The sequence below is a fragment of the Numida meleagris genome, chromosome 8, assembly GCF_002078875.1.
Source record: "Numida meleagris isolate 19003 breed g44 Domestic line chromosome 8, NumMel1.0, whole genome shotgun sequence".
NCBI lineage: Eukaryota > Metazoa > Chordata > Aves > Galliformes > Numididae > Numida > Numida meleagris.
Genome location: NC_034416.1, coordinates 10,892,413 through 10,909,463, shown reverse-complemented (window position 1 = coordinate 10,909,463; position 17,051 = coordinate 10,892,413). Strand labels below are relative to the sequence as shown.

Genomic DNA, 17,051 nt, shown 5'->3' with positions numbered 1-17,051 from the left:
ACAGGTTTCATTTTGCCTACTGGTCTAGGTAGCATAAATACCTTGTATCATAATTCCTTACATATTTCCTTAATTAACAAGGATGCTGCCACCCCATTTCCCCAGAAAACAGCCACCGGTCTGTGATGTCACTGTGATGCAGCACGGTCACTGTGGTGACGCCTGTGAACGTCCCAACCCACTCCCCACTCCTCACACCACGGCTGCCATTGGCCTCCATCCTGCTGCTGGCAGGACAACCTGCGTTGGCTGGGGAAACCGCCGTGGACAGAAATTTCTGTCAGGGCAAACAATTAATCATTAAAATGGAGACGTCTTCATCAGAAACACCTGAAGTTTCGGTTCTGAACGCTGACTTGGCAGTCTCGGCTTTTCCTGTCCCGCAAAGACGGGGTAAAAGAGCAGCTCGGGATGCTGCCTTAGGACCGACACGAGAAGAAAACACTGCTCAAGGTCCACAGGAGGACTCCTGTGCAAAAAGACTACGGCTTAATCTTTCCAAGAAGGGCTCTTGCACAGCCAATGACTCGTTGACTTTCTCCTTTCTACAAAACCTCCGGGAAATTGTGGAGAGCAATCGCTATCAGTGAGCTATCAGAGCTATCGCTGGTGGAACGACGATGGAAACTGCATTGTGATAGAGGAAACCTTCTTCAAAACAGAAGTGTTGGGAAGGAGAGGACCTCTGCAGGTTCTCAACATTGGTACCATGAAAACCTTTATTCGCCAGCTCCATCTTCATGGATTCTTCATTACGGAAGGGCATTGGCCAAGATCTGCTGCAAATGCAAAATTCCCAGCAGCCGGAGCTGTGTCCACTGCTAGTGAGGTACACAGTCCCCCTGCCCACAGAACACCTCTCGGGACAGGTGGGATTGGTGGCCGGTCCCAACCGAGGGGGCTGCAAGCTGGTGGTATTTGGGTTTCCAAACCCACTTTGTGCTTTTGAAGATGCTACATTTCCCTTCCCTGAGAGTCCTCTCTGTTTGTCTTTTGAGATCTCATTATTAGTTATCGTATCTTTGTCTTTTCCAGTCTTGAAATGGTGGAATCTAACCCTTCTCCTCTGCATTTTGCAGTTACTCTGCTACTGCAACCCCTATTTCAAGAGAGATTATCCCTGTCTGCTCAGAAGCTTCAAGCAAAGCACTGGCGTACGAAAGAGAGCCCCACTGCATTCCCACCGCAGCTGGATTTGAAGGAGGGCCACCTGAGCAGAAGCCCTCGGAAGAGACGGCCAGGCCCTGCAACAGCAGCGGGCAGTGAGTGCCCCGGGAGCAACCAGGATGCTGCTCCTGCGGCATCTGCTGCTCCTCCACATCACGCACCATCTCCAGAACCAAACGGTCCTTCTCCACCACAGCTGGGACCGGATAGTGGAGCTGGAGGAGACGGGGCTGGACGCCAGCTCAATTTATGCTATAGGAAGTATAAATCCTAGGTACCGAATGAATAGAGTATAGAAATTCCAACAGTAAATGTTCAGAATGTTTTCCTGTTGTCTTGTCCTGTTTCTTCATTTGACAGTTACTCTTCCTATGCCCAAGGGTGGGGGTATTTCAGGGAGATCTCATTTCTCTGATCCGGTCCAAGGAATGATGTGAGCACACGGCGGGAACGGGGAGGTAGAAGGTGTGAGCTGGAGCTGCCTCAAGTGTCCGACCCCCTTCCTTCTCTCTGCCTGTCCTCTCTGGGTGGATGCCGCGGTGGCAATGAGCCATTCAGCTTCTGGGGATCCCTGGCGGTGATGGAGGCGAATCCAGCCGTCCTGCGAGCAGCATGTGCCTGGCACCGGCACTGCCCTTCTGCTCACCAACCTGAGCCATGCTGAGCTTCTGGCCAGGGAGCGGCTTCCAGCTGTGGGCAGCTTCTTGGTGCAACGCTGATTGAATCCTGCTCCAGCAGAAGAGGTGAGCTCGGATACCACGCAGATGGGCACTTTGGAAATATGCATGCTGGCATTAATGAGGGACAGCTCTCGGAGCAGCTTGTGTCAGATCTCCCAACATTCAGGGCAGAAATCAGTAAAAAATACCCAGAGGAGCCCCAAAGGGTGTTCTAGCAGAAATATGCACATCCATCTCTTTTCCTCACTGAGAAAGTAATTAGATAGAGAGTCATCTGCCCTCCTGAAAGTCTCATAGTAATCCCAAAGTTTAAGCCTAAGGTATGAGATTTTATATCCCTCCTTACACAGTCAATCAACATTAATAATTTATCCTTCTCTAAGGCGTGTTAATTTACCGGCCTTAGTGATGTCTTGTGGCAACTAGTTCTACATTTGTTAGGGACAGCCTGAGAAATTACTTCTTTTTAGTAGTTCCAAACAATGCAGCTTCATGAACATATTTTGTCATGAGGCAGAAGGGCAGATGCACATGCTAAACATGAGTTTTTGTGGTGTCAACCAAACATCTCAACTTTCTCCTTAGTTTTCTCCCACATGGTTACAGGAAGAAAGTATCCATTTGGAAAAGTTGTTTTCTTGGAGTACAAGAGGGGGATTATTCTGTAGGTGGATGTAGACTGCAGATAGAGCTGGACTAGGAAATGTATTTCCACATTATGATGAACCAGTGGCTTGGAATTTGGTTCACACTCCATTTAGGAACAAAACGGGAAGAAATACTAATTGCACACTGGAGAGAAAAAAGAACTCGTTTCCCGATAGGGGACAGGAAGCCCAGACAGATGAGTGGCTGCAAGCCTGGTAGGCTGGGAGCAGCCTTCACCTCGTCAACAGGCTGCAAATCCTCCCTAAATCAGGACTTGGTGGGTGCTGGGACTGAGGCTCCAAGTATGTAAGCCCTTCACTTGAGAGCAGCCTGCCTGACAATGTTCCTTGCTCATTTCTGATGATGGCAGAAATTATGTGAGAGATACCAGAAACAAATTTTTGGTTGTGCTCCCATCAGAAGGAATGCTATAATTAATAACACCATCTGTAAAACACTGGAAGGCACTGGCCACGTGAAGGACTGTTCTTTAGTTCTAAAGCCGCCTCCTTACAGAGGCTGATCAAGGTACTTACAGCTCCCAAATTTCAGCGGGCATGCGTGCACATCCATTGGGAAGTCCTCCAGGTGCATGGGGCACTCTGCATGAATGGTTAGCCTACAAGACAGAACACAGGGCATGATCAGAAACACCAGGCTGCAGAGGATCCCACCTGGCCCTTCTGCCATGACATCTTTACACTGCATCCATCAAAGGCAACAAAGGCCTCGATGTGGTCACTATAACCTCCAGGTCTCTGGGCAGAAAGCCACGAGCTGCTGAGAGCAGCAGGCACACCAGCTTGGCCACATTTCATGTTTTATGAACTCAGCCCTACTGACTGAGTTTATCTTGATCCACTCAGTGCAATCAGAAAATCTGCCAAAGCCCAGGACTTGTGTTTGCTTATGAACTGTGCACAAAGAGCTCATCAATGCCTGGTGCCAGGGGATATCTCCTGAACCATTCTGGGAAATAGAGGGAAACCGCTTCCAGAGACAACTAACACTGTTTTTTCTCCCTAGTGGCCTGGAAGGAGCTGAGGGCTCAGATTATTCAGAGAAGCCACAGTGTGCTTCAGGTATGTTGAACAAAGTCAGAGCCATGTGCACGTGGGGCACCACAGCCCGTGTCCCCAGCCAGTGGTGGTGGCACTGCAGAGGATGCACACACCAGATGCAGAATCATGCATCCTGGGTCTGTTGTGAGAGTGCAGGACAATTCCTGCTCTTTAAGCATCCATCATATCCCAGTGGGGTGCCTTGTCAGGAAGCAGCCTCATGAGGGAGGCACAGCCATCATCACAGAACGCTGCAGCACACGGGGCCAGGCATGAGAGGATCCATTATAAAGGGCTCTAAAAAGGGAAGCTCTAAACACTTCTTCCTTCTTAAAGTATTAAAAAGCCTGCAGACTAGGAGGGAGAGCCAGAACAGATGACTTCCCAGGAGACTTCTAATACCATCTTCTCTGGTGGTACAGTTTGGTCTAAAAAAGACCCACTTCTGATGGCTCAGAAATAACAACCTCTTACAGAAGCAACAGAGGGATGTGAAGAGCGAGTGCACAGCCTGAAGGCTAAAGGGTTCCTGTAGAAAACTCAGGTCAAGAGGCACAATGGACAGCTTCTAGCAAGACATATTCCTTTAGCTGCAAGTTGATCTTCTAACAAAACGAAAACGTTGAGATTAGTTAGTGTCCACAGAAAATGTTGAGGTTTTGTCAAATGCAAAAGAAACCCTGGAAAAAAATAAAGGCTGCAGATTTTGTCTGCAAGAAAGAAAGACAAAGAAAGAAGAAAAAAAAGAGAAAAGAAAAAAGAGAAAAATAAAAAGAGAAAAAGAAAAGTGAAGGGGTGTTGTTTTCATGGGTGATGTGATTCTAGAAAAAAAAAAAAAGAGGACTATTTTTTAAAGTTGGCATCAAAGAGTTTTGTTGTACAAAAGCAGACACTTCCCAAATGACTCTAAGCACCTTTGTGGGGAAACCAAGCAGAGGGAAAGTGGCCTGGGGCCAGTGGGGCTCCAGGGCTGCTCAGTGAGGACAGAGGCTGCCAAAACTTTGATGGCACAGGGTGGCCAAAGTGCATGAACAGGAGCCCCTGCAGCACTCACAGTAGGTATAAAATCCAGCAAATCCATACTTTGGGGAGGTCTGAGAGGACAGGCACGTGGCCCCATTGCAGTCTATGTCTTAGTCTTGTATGGCACGCAAAGGAAACAGGTGAGGAAAGTGGTCTCCTGTAGGCCTCCTGCATCTCTCCCCAGGGTAGGTCAGTGGTACCTCCCTGCTCTGTAATTCAACAGAAGTAAATGCTCATTTCTGCTGTTTTTCAGTGCTAGGTACCACTGTGCTGTCTCCAATGGGCACATCCACCACAGAATGAACCATACAAACAGCAGCTCCCACAGTCAGGGCAAGCTCAGTTCTGGTAAGCAGTTCTCAGCTAACTCAGCACCAGCAGGACACAGCCCCATACACGCCACAGAGATGTTGGGCTATCAGCCCAACCATGGTTGATGCAAGGCTGCATACTCTGGCCAAGTAATCATAGGTTTAATGTGTCTGTGCAGGTAGACTCCACGTCCAATAGAGGAGACCAGTGGAAGTTTATGGAGAAGTAGAAAACCCAGGCAAATTCAGAGCTCTTGACAAGCCTATGAGCACAGTAGTGCAATGATTTTCTTCTGAGGACCCAAATGATACTACCAACCAACTGCTCCTTCAGTTTGATGTCTCTTTTTTGCAGTCTGGATGAAAATTAAGACTTCATGAAGCAGGTATAAAAATCTGGTAGCAAGGTGTGGGTTTGACAACCTTGCTCCTCTTGTTCTGTTTCTTGTGAAATGCGCCAGCCTGAAGATGGAGAGCTTCATTGTTTGCAAGCATGTCCTCACCAGTTTTATCACTCCATTCTTTCTGTTTCCTTTCCAACTGCAGTGGACTTTTTGCTTCTAGTATTTGTCATTGTCACTTGCATAAAGGAAATGCTGATGCACAAAATTTAGAATTCAACCTGTCTCCCTAAGGAGGCCACACAAGACTTTTCCTTTTAACCTCCCTGATGTTTCTTTGGCTTATCCAATTGCTATGTTATTTCAAAAGGCTCTTAGCTGGGTGTTCCCAAAGCCAGCTTTTCCAAAGGACTTTTCTTCCTGCTCAGTGCTTTGCTTCTGATGTGTCCTGTATCCCCAAAAAGCAGAATGGCCTTTTTCATCCACTATACTGGCTGCAAATTTTGACTGCGATCAACAGCCAAGGAGAAGGCTGAACATGAACGACTCAAGAGACCACAGATTATGAGTTTGGTGGCTGAGTGCCATTTAGAACAGCCAGAAGGAGTCTCAGAGAGGGCCAGGCAGCAGCAGAGCTGGGTATGAGTTGACCTTGGCCATACCCTCCTGCCCAATCCAGGCCATGGCCAACATGAGCAACTCTTGTCAAGGGAAGGAGACAACTTCATAACAGTGCTGGATGACTTTAGTTGTGTGGGAAAAGAGCAGTCACATTTTACATCTGAAGTGTGTTTTATTAGCTGAGTCGGTAAGAAAAAACAAAATACAATAAATCCATCAACAAACTACTGAAGAAGCAACCTAATCTTCCACCTTTGCCGCCCACAATTGGAGGAGGGTTTTTAAGTCTCCTGAAATTAAATAAAAGGGAAAACACCGTATCATCCCAGTGAGATAAGTCTGGTTCAGCAATTTCAGCTAGCCTGAAGTCAGCACGTTTACAGACAATGCTTGCTGAAGGGAAAAGGAGAGTGCATTCCTGTTCTCAGATATTCTCCTTGGCCTGAAGCCTCTGCCTTCACCCCACATGTGCTGGCTCCCTGAGATGCTTTGTCCCACCACCCCACGTGCACTGCTCACTCCTGCCCACCCCTCTGCACCCCTTGGCTATCCTTCACCCCCCTTCACCATGCCCTCTCCTGCACACTCTCATCTTTCAGAGCACTAATTAGCAGAGGTATTTAGGTGAGCTGTGACATCAATCACTGCTCAGCAGAGTGCCCACATCCCCCTCCTCCCCGTCAGCCTTCCCTGCCACCTCTTGTTGCTGGAAGAGGACTCCTCAGCACCATATGCTCTGCCTAATGAAACGTCAAAATGTCAGACTAAGAGGAATGTATCCCACTTCCCAGACAATTACCACTGCCTCTGCAGCATTTGGGTAGAACAGTTTGTTGCAGAAAGCCTCATCTTTGCCCCTGACCCTGTACCAGCTAGCCATGAAGGTTTGCTTCATCACTCAGGTTCAGGTCTGGACATCTGAGCCTTGGAACGCCGTCACAAAGCCTAACCAGAACGTGAAAAATAGCTGGACTGCCAGCAACCACATCCTCCAGCTGGTGCATCCTTCGGCTCTTCTGTCCCAGCCACCAGCAACAACTTGTGCAGAACTGTCTTGAAATCTGCAGACCCCTCGTGTTTTCCCTCTGCTTTGCAGCCACAGCAGCACCAAAAGTGGAACACCCAGTGAGAAGCCATGTTTTTCTCTTTAAAGTCATGGGAAGCCCTTTGAACTGCTCAACACAGTGGCAAGACGCGTGAGTCAGGCTAAACATACCTCTCCCAGGGCTGGCGGTACAACAAACCTCTTCAGCTGCGTTCTCATGGTTACCGGCAGCTTAGCGAAGCCTTTGATGTGTCATTAGAGCCCCTGTCGTTACCTGCCTTGTGCTGCAGGATGAGCGAGAGCCGTGGTCCAATTTCTGGGACGCAAAATGTAATAATCCTTCGGTGTACGTGTGGCACAAGAACATGACAGCACCCCGCGCAGCGAAGCCAACTTTGTTTATGCCGAGGATATTACTTGAGTTTTGTCCTCATTTCTCCTCCAGGAGATTCATTAATAACCACAGTCAGGACAGATAGGTGGTGTTCATGGTTCAGGCTGCGCTCAAATCTAGGTTAGGTTAATTGCTGGGGTTTGAGTTTGAAAGCCAAGTTGCTTCTGGAATCCTTGTGCTGGATATAAAAGCACTGAATTTACCCTGCAGCCCCCAGAAATTTCAGCCCATGATGGCAGGAATGCAAGGAGATTAGGTGATCTCTGAAGATTTCTTCCTCCTGGGACAGCCTGCAGAAAACCAAGCCTGGAAAATAGGGTTTTTTTGCTTTTGGATCCACTCTGGAAACTGTTCAGAAGGGAGAAGCTTCAAACTGGCTCTGCAAACCTCAGCCCATCTAATCAGTCGTCTGCATGCTCAGCAGTCTGCCTTTGGTCTGCTCGGGTCTGTTTGTGCTGTTATCTACAACTAAGGCCAAGGTGGGATGAAGCCAGAGAGCTGCCAAACAGTCCCAAGTGCCCAGAGGAGCTGCTCCTGCAGTGTCCAAGCAGCTCCTCTGCCAAAGGCAGTAAAGATAACCCAAAGGCTTGGCTGGGAATGACCCTGCAAGACCCTGTGACTTCAAACAGCAAGCTGGGTGTCACCAGCCCTAAGCATGCTGCAGTGAGGTGTGGGGCTTGTTATCCAGGGCCATGGCCCAGCAGGACTGCATGAGCCCCATGCACCTTTGTGCCCCACTTTCCCTCCTGCTCTGCCCCCAACTCATCCAGGACTTCACTTCTCCTTTCCAGGTGCTCGTGCATTGCTGCTTAAGACTTCACGTTGCCTTTAGCAATACAGGTTCCTGAGGCACACAGTTGAATGCGTTGGCCTGGCAGTTAAAAAAAACATCCTCTGAGTGCATAACTTGAGCACATATTGTCTGGGAAGCACTCTGACAATAAGCACAAAGCCTCGACCTGCCACTCCGACAGCCCCTCTGAAGAGCAGAAGAGCTCTTTAAAGCCTGGATTCACACAGCTGAATCCCATCGGCAAAGCATCAAGCTTTCTCCGATTTCATGTTTCAAGGCCAGGAAAAACCAGAACATTATCGATGTGCCCCACACCATCTGAGGCAGAGATTACATCCAGAGATTGCTGCAGCAGCTGAGTTTTTGTCCGTGCCTTATGTAAATCCATGCGCAATCCCTGGTTTGCTGCACTCAGCTCTGACACCAGTGCTTTGAGGCCCTGTCTGGGCTTTGCGAGCTACTCAGATCATGTAAGGAGCTCCAGAAACAAGACAGCAGGGGCAGGGCTACATGATAAGGCTGTGTTTCCCACAGCCTCGAAGGCAGCTGGAGCAGCAGAGAAGAGGCTGAGGGATCAGTAATCCTGTCCATGGCTCAGCAGCCAGAAGGAAGGGAAGAGAGAAACACAATTTTGTGCTGTGGTCACAAAGGTCATCTCGTCACCCTGGTGCCAAGCCTGAGCCAGGGATCGGATCTCTGCACTGTGGCACTGCACTGATCTGTGAGGAGGCTGTGCTGTGACTAAGGGCAGTCTCTGGATGCCCAGCTACAGCAGGTGTGCGACTCCTTGAAGCTCAGATCAGTGACAAAGAGGCTCTCTCCAGGAGTTATAAATATTGTCACACAGGTGTAATTTTGCTGGATGCATGTGTCAGATGTTCTGTTCCACCAGAGCAACTTCATCCATAAATGTAAGCCTTGACTAAGAGAAGTTGGCTTTCACAGCAGGATAAATAGCAAGAGACACGTCCCTAATTGCACATCAGCAGAGCTGATCCCTCAAGGATATTGGCTGGTACAAGGTAAAGGAGGAGGATATGTCTCAGGAGTCAAACCGCATGGCAAAGTTCCAGTCTTGACTGAACCTGGAAGTGTCTGCCTGGGCCAGAGGCAGCATGCAGCCCTGCCAGCCCTGCCCTGACAGCAGGAGGTCCACATGCACCATGGTTCTCAGTGATGGGCATTACAACATGTGATAAGATCTCTGGTTCTCACCTGAGCGGGGCCTTCACCTTGCAAAGACATATATTTAAGAGGGACAAGAGCAAACACAAAGGAAGGTTCTTTGTGGCTTCCTTCATCCCCCCTCCTTCCATGGGAGTGGGCTAAGCTGAAGGCTGTGCTGAATTTACTTTAAAGCCCCTGTGATTCCGCTTCCTTCAAGAAGCTCATTCCCAAAAGCCTCGTGATGCTGGCACCTGCCCAGCCCTAAACGGAAGAGCAAATTCAATACTTTCTCTGTCACACAAAACTTGCTGAAGGTAATGCTTGTTTGCTGAATAAAGAACAAGCGAAGTGATAATAAAAACCCTGAAACTGGGTCTTTTTTCTGCCTTATGCCAGTAGCTCCTCTAATACTGTACAGTCAGACAATGATACAAACTGGGGGAGCGTTAGTCATCCACACGCAGGTCAGACAGCCAGGAACAGAACTGAGCCCTCAAGTCAAATTGGGCTTCTCTCTTCATTTACCCCATCTGCCTCGGTAATGTGAGATCCCTGATGTTCAGAGACCCAAACCCCCAGGGCACTGGCGGGATCAGCTCATCTCTGAGAGCTGCTGCACAAAAGCAGAGCATTGTTTATCAATGCAGGTTGTAAAACTTGCTGACATCGTAGATCCACAGCCAGCGCAGATATGAAGAGATGAAATCCTGTCTGGTCCTTGAAAAGCAGAGGTGAAAGTGCAGCATCTCAGCAAACCAAACCCACAGAGAAGCGTGTTATTAGCCTGGATTGGCTTGAAGATGGAGGCAGAGAAAATTATTTTTGAAGACAAAAATGCACTCCTTTCCATAAACACCTCGGTACCATTTTTGTGCATCTATGAGTAGCTTGCTGCTTCATTTATAGGTCCATTTACCTTGGAAAGTGAATTAGCACATCATCCCCAGGTGGCAAACATTATTTACATGGGTGAATAGCTTTCAAGCATACAGGAACCTCTCAGCAGTTCCTGAATGAACACACACTTAACCCAACCTCTACCTGTCACAGTTTGTGATAAGTGTATGTGCCAGAGCTTTTCTTCAGAGATGCAGAGCGTTCCCAAGCATGGTTCCCAGCAGCCGCCCATGTGCCTCATTGCTGGAGCTCATGGAGGAATGAGGCAGCTTGTAATGCTGCTTGAGGACTCATGCTGCACAGCTGCCCTGTGGCTGGGACTTCTGCTGGAGCCCATTTTTCAAAAGCTGGTGATTTATTTCCTAGTGATGATTACTGATTACACAGATTGGGATTTTGGATTCCATGAAGTAGGAAGAAAACCCTTGTTCTCACAAGCAAGCCTCACAGGCCTTTGGGGTAATATGCTGAACAAATTCAGATATGTTCTCAAGCTGCTGGAGAATACCAAATTCTCCCCTCGTAATGTTTCCCTACCATTACCAAAAACCTGACTTCACATCCCATCAGAGATCAGGAACAAAAATAACCTCAGTGGCAAAGAAATCCCTCAAACTATAGAATTAAATCCTTCCACCTTGTCACAGAAAAGAAAAGAAAGTCAACACGAATGATGAGAAAAAAGCTTCCTGCACAACTGTGCTGAAGTTGAGGACCAGTGATGCTACATAGGTAAGAAATAAGGATAGTAGGGGTAGCAGCAGGCTGACACTCTGCTGTGCTAACAGCCGATGGGAGTCCACACAAACAGTTGTTACGTACCCTTGGGGTCTCATGGTAGCTCGCATGTATGTGCAAGACCCCGGCCCAGAGACACAAGCTCACCTCATGGTGTACAGGAGCGTGCCGTTGTCCACCAGGCGCAGCAGCTTGTTGGGTGTTGTCATGTTATGGGCAACAGATTTCTTCCCGTTGTGGAAGAAGGTATCAGGAGTCCAGATCTTACTGGCCAGCAGGTTGTTCAGGGGAAGGATCTTCATGGGACCATCAAACTTCAGCCTCTCGTCTCTCCAGGATTGCCGGAAAAAGACATCAATGGTGTATTCCTTTGTGGAGAAAGCAGAGAAAGTGAGTCTTACCCCCTTCTGTAAACACCTCTAATACTTTACAGTCAGTGATAGAAACTGGGGGACTATTAGTCATCTACAATAGTGTCAGACAGCCACACGTCTGATCAGAGCATCAAAAACCCCACAGCTCAGTGGAGACCCCAAGGTAAAATGAGATTAGTGGATGTGGTGCCTGCATGCGAGCTGCCGTTCCTCTGAGCCATGCCGCCCCGTGCCCTCTCTGGGCTCGTGTCACTCGAGGGAACTGCTTGATTCCATCAGCACCAGCTGCTCCACTGCTCACCTCTGTGACATGCGCCTCGTCCTGCTAACAAAGGATCTCATTAATTCCCAAGGCTTTCAGAGAGAGGTGGGGACTTTGGAAAATCTGTCCCAGCTGTTCTTCCCCCGCCGCTGCAGTTTCATAGTCTTTATTTATGGGATCCTGGAGGCTGCAGAACCAACTAAACTTATCATTGTGAGTGATTTCTTTCCCACAGCTCTTCTCAGCAGCATTTAAAAGCTGCTGCGCATCACTTTCCTATAGGTCACAGAAATTCCTACAGGTTTTGCAGCAGATGGCAGCTAAGCAAAAGCATCTCAGTAAAGAAATTCAGCCTCACTTCCTGGCTACAGAGCCATTCTGCCCAAATATGAAGAGAAAAAGAGAGAACTCTATGGTCCCACGGCTCTTACCCATACAGGATATTCTGCCCCTCCACAGAAGATGACCCTTCCTTAGTCTTAAGTTCAGGAAAGGCATGAATCCAAATGAATGAGTCTGTATCCAGCCATAGGAGGTAAGTTTGGTAAAGTACTTATTGGGATAAGAGCTGTCTCATTTAGAACCTTTCGTTCCTATTAAAGCTAAGGAAACACTCCCAAAGAAAAGAGATACCATATAGATATTCTTCCTCTCTTTTTTTATCCTTCTTTCCACAAGAGCATCATTTCCAGGTCACCCCTTCCAAGGAACACACTGACTTCTAGCCTATGCTCTTCTCTGCCTTATAGAAGTAACTGAGTACACGAAGACCGAGCCCTTCCCCTGACTCCTTCCACCAAAGCATGAATCCCTCTTGATTACTTATTATTGTTTTCAAATTTCCTCAGGACTAAGACAAAGCTGCAACAGCTCACTACTGAGGACCTGGGCGTATGTCAGGTCCCATCAGGCTCTTCTTTCCCTACCAAACTGAAAGTGAGATGGAGCATCTCCAGGAGAAGGCGCACACGTCCTCCTCCACACTCCGCTCCCAGCTGCTGTCCTCCGCGCTGCACGGCGGCTCTACCTGCCTCTCCTCCATCACCATAATTACAGTCTGTGTCTGCATCACGACGCACAGGAGCAGCTTTCCATCGCGATGAGTAACGGCTGTGGGAGGGATGGAGCCAGCTCATCGGGCAGATGTGAGCGGGGAGGGAGGGACTTCCCCGCTCCGGAGATGAAAGGAACCCCCGCGGAGGAGCGGGCTCTCCCCACGCTTCCCGGGGAGATGGGGTTTTTCTCACATATCCCTGAGAGCATTTAACACCAGAACAGCACGCTCAAACACATTCGCCATGCATTTGCAAAACGCATGGAACCAAAGCATGCAGGGGGGAAATAATTCATTATTCTTTAACTGTCTCCCTAATTTTAATTGCATTTTGTCAAATCGCATCGCGGAGAATACCTTCCTCTTTTCAATACCTCATATTTCTTCTTCACAGTTCATTATACACGCTCCCTTAATCAAATATGCTCCACCTTGGAAGTAATTATCAGATACTCCCCACGGGCTAAGATTGCTGAATGTATTATGGGTCTCTGCCGCAGCAGAAAAGCGAGAGAGATGAAGAGAGCTCAGACGAGATTCAGTCAACATTAAGTTAACTTCTCACCCCAGAAGAATTGGTCTTTCCAAAGCCATATGGGGCTGTGTGGTGGGGTTAGCACCGCAGAGAGACTTAGTTCTCCACCACACTGTTGGTGGGGCAGCCAAAGAGGTGCTCACAACCACGTGAGCACAGAACGTTAAACTTTTCCTGCTTCGGAGGGGCTGCGAGGCGCTGGAGGACATTGCTTGGCCCAACTGGAGAGGGCAGTGGCTGCTCCCTGCTGAGTTGGGCTCCCTCCAAGCCCAGAGCTTCCCACCACCCGGCCCCAGCAGCCAGGTTCCACCTGCAGAAGGGTCCCGGCCATAAATGCACGATGCCCTCACACGGCAGCCCTGAAACACCAAGCAGCCGCGGCCAGGCAGCTCCTCCTGTGCAGTGGGGTGCATGTGGAACTCAGGCTGCAAGAAACGCTGTTGAGAAAGCTCACTATTAATTATGCTCCACAGTCCTCTTTTAATTAGAAGACAAACTGATGTGGGAATACAAGCCTAGATTCAGACCTCAGGCCTTTTCATTAATAATTTCCCCTGAACATGTCAAAATATCGCAGTCAGTTCACTCTTTTTCTTTTTTCTACTTCGCCTCCTTTCTGGTTCAAGCACTGGGGACTGTTTGTTGGAGGAACCTGTCCTCCTCTGGCACTGCCATCCACACAGGCCTGGCCTGAGCATCCTCCCTTCTCCCAGCACCAAGCACCCCTCCCCTGCCAGGCAGCTTCCCGGTGGCACTTACCATGTCTGTGTCTGAGACGGGGCCGAAACTTGTCACGTAAATATCTGTCTTGACTTCAGTTACACTGTCTGGAAAAAAAAAAAAGAAAAAAAAAAAAAAGGAAAAAGCAATTAGATAATAGCATTAATTTGTCCAGGAAGGAGGCTGGGTTTTGGTGTGGTATGTTTTTATGGTAGATGCCACCCTGGCAAAGCCCTTGATGAACTGGCACCACGCTTTCTATTGCACCATCACGACAGCTGATTTTATCACTTGCAATTGAGCAAATCCATCTCCAAGCAGCTCCACTGCTCTCCAGTTACACCAAGATGAGTTTGTCCCACGCAGCCCGACGCTGCGTATTTGTGAAACGCATGCAGCTACTCAATGCACAACACAGCACAGATCCATTTTCAATATAGAGGTATGTGCTGAAATGCCTTTTAATCTGCAATCCCTTCGTGCCTCCCAGCCTGATAAATAGCCGAGCAACGTTTTACCAGTTTTAGGAAACCTGGGTTTTGTTACAGCTTCAGGCTTGTCTGTACATAAAAAGAATCAATATTCAGATTGCCTTTTTTCTCACGCTTTGCTCGCTGTTCTCCTGACGAGCAACTGCTCCTGCAAAGCTGCTGCCCCCATGCATCGCACGAACAGCTGCACCCCAGTGTGCTGCCCTCGTGGATTCTGAGCTCCAGACACTGCCCATTGCCTCAGTTCCTTCTGGGAGCATCAGAACTTGGGGCAATGTTACTCATGTGCCTTCAGGTCGAGATGAACTGAAGTGCTGCCCCAAACAAGGCCAGCAGCAGGCATTATTCACGCCAAGCAGCACATACATTGCTCTCATTTTGACTCCCTTCATTACAATCTCTGCTGCCGTCCCATTTTGCAGGGAAAACAAGGCACAGCAGGTGGGTGACATTCCAGATTCACATCGCTATGCTCTCTGCCCACTGGGTTATACTGGAAAATGATGAATGAGATGAGTTCAGCACTACGCTACCATAAATCCTTTTTGCTTTAGGGATAGATCATGCAGTTGTGCTCCTTTTGTATAGCACTGGCTGGCTGGGAGCTACTTTCCCAGTGGAAGAATCAATTTAGAACCACAAGTAAGAGCTTTATTAAATATATTTTTTTGCAGTGTCCCATTGTGGCTACTGCAGCAGATTTGAAGGTAGCCTGGATGGCCCATTGCTCTGCTCAGCTATGGAAATCCTTCCATCATCTGACAGTTATTTTGCTGTATTATGAAGCTTAGCTTTGTGCTTCAAAGTTTTGTATCCAAAAATAAGATAATGCATTCTGTCAGGGTTTTCTCCTTAATGGCTCAAATATACGTATACATGTCTTTAGTTATTATGGCTGGCGAGCATCTGACGCAGCCTGTGGCTGGTATTATTGTGCTATATAAGTAACCCTTGATCTTGTCTGGATGTGATAAAAAGAAGGTTAAAGAGAAATATGTATGCAATACATATCTTTCTGGAACACCCAGAAGCAAATGAGACAGCATCCTGAGCAAAGTGAGCTCTGTAAGATTTAAATACTCGGGGTATTCTCTCCACCTTCCTCCAAGCAAGTCCCCAAATGAGATATGCAGCAGAGAAGAGACCTCCAGTGAAGTGAGGCTCTTTAACGCATGCTTTGAGAAGAAACTCATTATATTTCAGAGAAAACACAATATTTCTCCCTCCCCTCCTCTCTTCCTGGTGTTCAGCTTGCTCAACGTAAATAATTCGCAGCTGTACGTCTCAGAGCAGCTCCATGGCTGCCCATGCAATGCAGCAGCCAGGTGAGGCTGGTGGGAGCCCTGCATGTTGCAGGGCAGCTCCAGCACTGGCAGATGCTGGGGTTGGGTGCTCAGGCACTAGGTTATCGATCTGTCCCATAAAACCAGGCTCCCTGCACACCTCATGGCAAAAGCCAGACTGAACCTTCCCATTAATATGTGCTCCTAAGGCAGGGCAGGAACTGGCCAGGATCCAGAAGGATTTCTGAAACTGAACCATTCCTGAGCTAGCAGGGATTTCAGCAGAGCAGGGGAATCCTGTGATGAGGAAAACACCAGCAGACCAGCTCCAGCCCCTGAGATTTGCTTTCTGTGTGATGCTGCATCCCGAGGGCATCTGCTCCGCTCGCGGCCCTGTGATGGTGAGACCTCACCCCTGCATCCCCAGCAAGAAGGATCTGCACACACCTGGGCAGCCTCAGAGCAGAACTGCCTGCCGCAGTTTCAGAGGCACAGCAGGGACACCCCAATTCCTTCCCAGTCCGCAGCCTGGCTGCCTTGCTCAGATGCCAACAGAGACGTGATAACTAAGCAGAGAGTTAGGCACTATCCCTAGACCAGTTGCAGAACATCAAGTAGCACCGTGTTCCCGGCTGCTGCCAACTGGGGATTGGGAACAGAAGACAGCACCTGCAAAAAGCTATGGGACCAGAAGAGCAAGGGAATTTTCAGGTTCGGCATTGTGAACACGGGCAGAATTAAGTCACCTGAATGGTGAGTCCTGCTCCTGAGCCATTTAGAGCCATAGAATCGTAAAGGTTGGAAAAGACCATTACAAACATCTAGTCCAACTGGGGACCCATCAGCGCTGCCCCTTCTCCCCCAGGCACAAAGTCCCTCCCTGCGGGTAGTGCTTTGCTCCCGCTGCACACATCCCACTGCTGGGCAGATCTGCAATGCAAATGTAAAACAAATGCTGCAACATTCCTTCCCACAGCGTTACCATGGCACTCCCTACACCTGCCTGCTCCTTAAAGCCGCTCCTTTCCTTCTTCAGGAATTTGCTGCATCCCGCGTGCAGGCGACAAACCCTCTATTAGCATTGTGCGGAGGGCTGGATTCTGCCACCCCATGCCAGCAGGGTGGGCTGCCTCCCTTTCATATGCAGTGTAAAGCAGTGCTTTGGGGTTCCCATTCCACGGCAACCACTCGCCCATCCCCTCCCAGCCCTGGTTTCTCTGCACACAGCCAGGCAGAGGCGGGCATCCCCCTCTCCGCACTCCCCCCTTTAAGTGCTCACGGCTCCCCGGGCCCGTGAGGAGATGGTTATTATTTACCAAATGACTGAGTGCTATTTTTACTCGCTTCTTGGAAGCTCTGGGAGCAGAGGCAGAGCCAGAATACAAATCACTGCGCCTCTCTCCTCCCGGCTGTGGATGGCAGCGCTGCCTCGAGCGCTTATAGGGG

The 17,051-nt window shown here is 48.8% G+C and overlaps 1 protein-coding gene across 4 annotated transcripts in view; it reads right to left on the bottom strand.

The window, feature by feature from the left end:
• GABRA3 (gamma-aminobutyric acid type A receptor alpha3 subunit) overlaps positions 1-17,051 on the bottom strand; it is a 72,567-nt gene that overhangs the window by 16,053 nt on the left and 39,463 nt on the right. For all 4 annotated transcript variants that reach the window (XM_021406399.1, XM_021406397.1, XM_021406398.1 and 1 more), the window contains 3 exons: positions 13,871-13,938; positions 11,034-11,254; positions 3,032-3,114 (listed from right to left, as the gene is read on the bottom strand). In XM_021406399.1, the coding sequence (XP_021262074.1) occupies positions 3,032-3,114; positions 11,034-11,254; positions 13,871-13,938 (372 nt within the window). The remainder of the gene's footprint in view (positions 1-3,031; positions 3,115-11,033; positions 11,255-13,870; positions 13,939-17,051) is intronic.